Source organism: Triticum aestivum, chromosome 4B, assembly GCF_018294505.1.
Source record: "Triticum aestivum cultivar Chinese Spring chromosome 4B, IWGSC CS RefSeq v2.1, whole genome shotgun sequence".
NCBI classification, from domain to species: Eukaryota; Viridiplantae; Streptophyta; class Magnoliopsida; order Poales; family Poaceae; genus Triticum; species Triticum aestivum.
Window position 1 is genome coordinate 544,143,274 of NC_057804.1, and position 6,327 is coordinate 544,149,600.

The 6,327-nt window shown below is 41.3% G+C and overlaps 1 protein-coding gene across 2 annotated transcripts in view; it reads left to right on the forward strand.

The window, feature by feature from the left end:
- The first annotated feature begins 1,651 nt into the window (after positions 1-1,651).
- LOC123093181 (kinesin-like protein KIN-UA) overlaps positions 1,652-6,327 on the forward strand; it is a 12,169-nt gene continuing 7,493 nt past the window's right edge. Inside the window, exons 1-8 of one of the 2 annotated variants that reach the window (XM_044515090.1) lie at positions 1,652-1,911; positions 2,276-2,376; positions 2,483-2,605; positions 3,365-3,550; positions 4,479-4,700; positions 4,795-4,948; positions 5,041-5,190; positions 6,123-6,211. In XM_044515090.1, the coding sequence (XP_044371025.1) occupies positions 1,755-1,911; positions 2,276-2,376; positions 2,483-2,605; positions 3,365-3,550; positions 4,479-4,700; positions 4,795-4,948; positions 5,041-5,190; positions 6,123-6,211 (1,182 nt within the window). In that variant the 5' untranslated portion in view covers positions 1,652-1,754. The remainder of the gene's footprint in view (positions 1,912-2,275; positions 2,377-2,482; positions 2,606-3,364; positions 3,551-4,478; positions 4,701-4,794; positions 4,949-5,040; positions 5,191-6,122; positions 6,212-6,327) is intronic. The other variant, XM_044515089.1, reaches the window with a different exon arrangement.

Sequence of the window (6,327 nt, forward strand, 5' to 3'; positions counted from 1 at the left end):
TTGCGGCGTCCCCCATTGCTACTGCTTCTTGCATGGAGAAATTGGCAGGCAAGGTGGTTCTCTCCGCTTCCACTGTCTCCATTAATGGCGCCTGGGAAGCGGTAGCATTCCACTCTGATGCGGCCTTCTCTTTGCCAAGGCTCCCACCTCCAGCTTGCACCAAAATCGAATCATTACCTCCGTCTCCAACGACTCGTGTGGCCGAACCCACCGCCGATGGCCGGGGCTCCACATCGTACGTCGGCGGCTAAGGAGAGGTGGAGGAATGGCTGGCTGGAGCGGAGGGCGAAGAGGTAGAGGAGGAGGGCGGGCGCCAATGAGAAGAGGAGAAGGAGAAGGTGGCGGCCGGAGGAGCCCATCTTCCTCTTCATTGCTGTGTGCGTCTGCGATGCGAGGGGGGCAGAGACAGCTGCTTGGCTTGGTTCTTTCGTTAATAAATACAGTACGAGCGACTCAGATTGGCCCCTTGATTTGATTATACATACATTATGCAGCATGGTGGGAGATTAGTGGTGCCAAATGGAAGCGTGTTCGCCTGCGTGTGTTGCATAAATATGCACGTAGTAGTACGTGCTACCTACTGGTGCTCCATGTAGCTTCCTGCTAATAGTTGTTGGCATGCATAATAGCTTCTAGTTTTATCTTATTATTAAAGAGAGTAATATACTATAGTAATATGACGTGAAAAAATATGCAATGACGAATTCAATGGTATTGATTTGGTGATGTATATGTCAATATATATACAAAACTTATTGAAAATGTATAAAGTTTTGACTCCCTCCGTTTTTATTTACTCAACATATTTACAGAAAACTTGTAAACTTTGAGCAAGTTTATAGAATAGTTTACTAGAGCTTGGGCCCTCTCCCCTCAAAAGACTAGCCTAGTAGGAGGGGATACTCTCGCAATTTCTAAACCGACGTGGGACTAAACCCAACAATATATATTTGTGCTATATAAATCTTCATATTGTTCTATATAAACTTGGCTAAACTTTGACTCGGGACAACAAATTTAGTACTCCCTTCAAACCATATTAATCAACATTGTACAAATTGTACTAAAGCATCTTCAGTTAATATGCATCGGTGGAAGTACGTAAACTAAAAAGAGCACATATGTGGTATAATTCTCGAAAGTGTCCTTTGGCTCCCGAGCTCATTTTGAGCTCGGTGAACAATAAAATAAAATAAAAAACTAGTTTTTTTTGTGACAAAAGTTTCAAGTGCTTGCAAAAAATTTGTCATGGAATCACATTCCTGTAAGATGTGCAAAAAAGAAAATCAATGCTCCAAAATGCTTTTGAAAGTAGCGTTCTTAGAGTATCAATTTTTTTTACCATGCCTTCTAGAAATGTGATGCCATGACGAATATTTGCAAGCACTTGAATTTGTTGTCTTCGGTTTTACTGTTCATCCGAGATGATTTGAGCTCGAGCTGAGAAACTCCGCTCCAGTGTTTTTTTAACAGCGTATAATTCTGTCTAGTTAATCCGACGGGTTATCTTTTATCTGACCACTGACCACAATCAGTAAATAATTCAAATCGAGGGTTGGAGAGGGGAGGCACCTTCTCCCGGAAGGAAGCCACTCTCGAATCTCCATTTTCCTTTTCCCTCCATCGTCGTGCGCGCCTCAACTCAAACACCACAAAGCCCCCTTCAATCCCCTGTTCCTCTTTCTCCCTCTCCCCGCCGCCTCCCGAAACCCCCGCCCCCGCGCCGCCGCCCCAATCGCTTGGTCCCGCGATCGATGGCGACCGGCTCCGGCTCCGGCGCCGGGCGGGCGTCGGTGCGGCCCGTCGACAGGCCCCGGGGCAGCAGCACCGCGCGCTCCAAGTCGGTCGCCCCCCGCCGCCCGCCCTCCCCGGCCCGCGCGCGCCCCGCCGCCGACCACGACGCCACCGCCGGTAAGCCTCGGCTCCCTCCCCCGCGAATGCATCGGCGTAAGCGCGCGCGCGTGGCTAGGGGTTTCGCTGTTCCTTTTGTCGGCTTCTGAGGGATTTTTTCGTTGCGACATCGAACTGTCTTTATTTATTTAGAGCTGAAATGGGACGGGGATGATATCTGCAACGGAGAGACGCGTATCGCACCATCGCTATTGCCTGAATACATGTGTTTATTCCCGTCAGGTTTTCTGCCCGTACTCTTCGGTTACAACATGATAGATATACAGTGACGGCGGCACATCATTATCATTATCGTTTGCAAATTCGAGGGCGTTTTTTGGGTACTAACTATGTTTTCAGAACTGATAAAGGATGTGTTTCTCAGACTTGTGCAGAGTAAGAGTTGCGCTAAGGATCCGGCCGAAGAACGCGGATGAATTAGCTCAGGGCGCCGACTTCGATACTTGTGTTGAGTTGCAGCCCGAGGTTAGGCCGCTCCCGATCCCATTTTTCTCTCCACGCTTCATTATTAGCAATCATCATCACATTGGGCAAAGTTTTCCATATCGTTTGCTCGTCTTGTTGTCTGCAGTGTAAGAAGCTGAAACTCAAGAAAAATAACTGGGCTTCTGAGTCCTACCAGTTTGACGAGATATTTGGTGAAAATTCTTCACAAAAGCGTATATACGAGGTCGTTGCAAAGCCTGTAGTCGAGGCAAGTCATGTATTTCAATATTTTGGAGCACTGTTTATAATATTGGAGCATTATTAGCACTATTTATAATCATGAGCAACATAATATTGCAATTGTTTATAATATTTTTTAACCTGCACTAACTTTGTATAATTTGGAGCACTGTTAGTAAGTTTTCAGGCTCCTTTTTTGAAATAAAAAAGATATACATAAATCTCTTAGATACCCTATGATAGTTATTACTAGTTTTTTGTGGCTCAAAGCAGATTAGTTGCTCCTTCAGTTTGGTTTGGCTTACCTTTGATGCTAAGAATTATTTGCTCATGTCACAACGATTTGATGTGTCGCTTTGTATTAGTTGCTTGTTGTGAGTTAAATACTCCCTCCGTAAACAAATATAAGAGAGTTTAGATCACTAAAATAGTAAATATAAGAGAGTTTAGATCACTAAAATAGTGATCTAAACGCTCTTATATTTCTTTACAGAGGGAGTACATGTTTTTTCTGCCAAACTGGAGTTTTGTTTCTGTAGCCATGTTTTTTGAACTTATCATGTGTCTGCATTCCATCTTTCAGTGAATGTTGATAGAATATATTTCACCAACTAGAAGTATTTCACAACAAGTGATTGCTAGATAGTGGAGTAGTATATAACTTCCCAAAAAAATCCTTCGTCACTTAACAATCTACTTTTACCAATCATTTCACTCAGACATTATTAGACATGAAGTCACCTATCTACCTTGACCTGAGAAAATGTAGAATCGTAAACCTTTGCAGAGTGTATTAGAAGGATATAATGGGACAGTGATGGCTTACGGTCAAACAGGTACTGGCAAGACATACACGGTTGGTCAGCTTGGAAAAGAAGACCCTTCTGAACGTGGTATAATGGTCAGAGCGTTGGAGCATATCCTTTCTAGCATGTCTTTGGAGACCGATAGCGTGGCTGTATCATATCTCCAGGTTCAACTCATCGCCAACCTTACTTTTCTTATACATATTTCACCATTTCATATTGGTGGATAATTTATTTTTGCATTGACCTAGAATCTAGGTAGGTGTGGTTCTCGAACGAATGACCATGTAAAACTTGTATGATCATTACCACACATACATCAAGTTATTGACATAACTGTGACCATTGAGTTACATGTTTAGTTAGTCAATTTGAATTGATAAATAATAGCATGAGTTTTGTAAACTGACCTTTTGACTTTAAAGGTATCCTACAGTTAGGTGTGGCTCTTCGATCAAGAATAAACATTTATGTGATTACTTGAGTCTTTGACATGAATAGTGACTATTGAGATGCATGTTTATATAGTCAAAAGGGCGTGCCCAGTGCTGAAAGCTCCCACACAAGGTGGGATCTGGGGAAGGGAATTTCAAGACAGCATTACCCTTACATTATAATTTTGCAAGGAGGCTGGTTCGAACCCAGGACCTCCAGGCCACAAGTGGAGAGACTCTACATGTCTACCACTACGCCAGGCCCGCCCTTCACATGTTTATATAGTCAATTTTAATAAATTAATGCAATAGCATAAGTTCTGCAAGCTGACCTTATGAGTTTAAAGGCATATTGTAGTAATATATTACATTAAATAGGTTATGTATAATAACATGATTTTGACTATTTTCACTAGTTTGGCTCTTGTCTCCACCTAATACATTATGCTAGAATGAATTACAAAACCTGATTGAGATGAACCGTTGTATAGTGTGTGTTTTGTACTTGATGTAGATTGTTGATGGCTGTATATCTTTTTATATGATGTGTGACAGAAAGTAGCCGAACTGGTAGCAGATATTTTGGATCCTTGATCCATTAGCACTTTCATCGTTTTTATTTATGCTGCCATACTTATGCCTGTGTTCGCTTGATTTTTAGCTATACTTGGAATCTGTTCAAGATTTACTGGCCCCAGAGAAGACTAATATTCCAATAGTCGAGGATCCAAAAACTGGTGAAGTTTCATTGCCAGGTGCTGCGATAGTTGAAATCAAAGATCTTGAACATGTTTTTCAACTTCTGCAAATTGGTGAGACGAATCGTCATGCTGCTAATACGAAGATGAACACCGAGTCATCTCGCAGTCACGCTATTCTAATTGTATGTGGTGAATCACTGTCTCATTAGTGTAAGATCTTTTTGTTAAGTTCTATAACTAAATGTATATTTTATGCAAATTTGATGTTGTTTTCAGATTCATCTACAGAGAAGTTTAAAAATAAAAGAAGAAACTACCGTCTCTATCCCTAGTGACACAGAACATACTCTTCCGGGTGACTTACCACTTGTTCTGAAAAGCAAACTCTTGATTGTGGATCTTGCTGGATCAGAACGAATTGATAAGTCTGGTAAAACTCACTTTTCTAATGTTAAAATGTTGATTATTAAATAGTGCAAACATCTTCATACATTGCATTCGTTGTTATGATTCGTCTCTCAGGAAGTGAAGGGCACATGATTGAAGAAGCCAAGTTCATTAATCTTTCGTTATCTTCTCTGGGAAAGTGCATTAATGCACTAGCAGAAAATAGTTCTCATATACCAACAAGAGATTCGAAGCTTACAAGGATGCTTCGTGATTCATTTGGAGGTGCCAATCTCTGTTATTTGCTTACTCTTTCATGACATGTTTCTTTTCATGCCTAACAATTTTTGCTAAATCTCTGGAGTGTGCACTTACATGTCTCCAGCTCCTAGCAAATACCAACAACATGCCTTGTGTATCTAACTAGCCGAACAAAACAAGTAGCAGATAATTATATCACATTTCTGTAAGATATCTGAAGTTGGTGCCATTTTACCTGGCCCTGTTATATCAAACAATGAATAGCACCGAAAAGAATGTGGATAAACATGTTCATTGTTGAGTAATAATTGGCAAAGAAGCACTACATAGAGATAAAATTATACCTGAGATAGATAAAAATAATATAATGTATCTGCTAATCAAATCATGTTAGATGTAGTTCAATGTCTTTATCTTTCTTAAGGGAGACGCAAAAGCTATGATAGAAGGGAGAGTTATAGTATAAGCCTAGGATCCAGGCCAACCCTCCCAGGCTCCCACGCACTACAACCCAACACTTACTCAGCATGTCACTCAGCTGGCACTCCGGCAGTAGAAACTGAACATCGGCAGTACCTGCAGCTGCCTAGTCTCTAGCCCGAGCCTTGATTGTTTCCAAGTAGTTCAACGTCTTCACAAGCAGGGTCACAACTTAGAACATACCAGGCCATAATTGTCAGAATAGAAAGCAAGCAGTTCAGAATAGAGGGTTTTCCAAGGCATGAGAAGTTAATAATGTTAAAAAGTGCTTGTGCATTTGTTTTTTTTTAAACAATACCATATGGAGACTGTACTACAAGGTATGAATGGCTGGTTCATTATAGAGTAGAATAATAAAATTGTGCTGGAAGTGATTGTCACGTTTAAAATATTTTTTGGGGGACATCATTGTTACTTTCTTTTTGCCATCCTATTAAGCGTGCAATTTACCTGCCCAATCCTACAATTATTTGCAGGAACTGCTAGGACTTCCCTTGTTGTGACAATAGGTCCATCTGCAAGGCATTACTCAGAAACTTCAAGCACAGTTTTGTTCGGCCAAAGAGTAGGTTCAGTTTTGCTCATTTTCACCTTTCTAATTCATAGGCATGTGCCTTGCTCTTCTAGGGAAGTTAACCTAGGGATGTAAATGGCAAATAAACGGCGTCCGCAAGTCCCGTT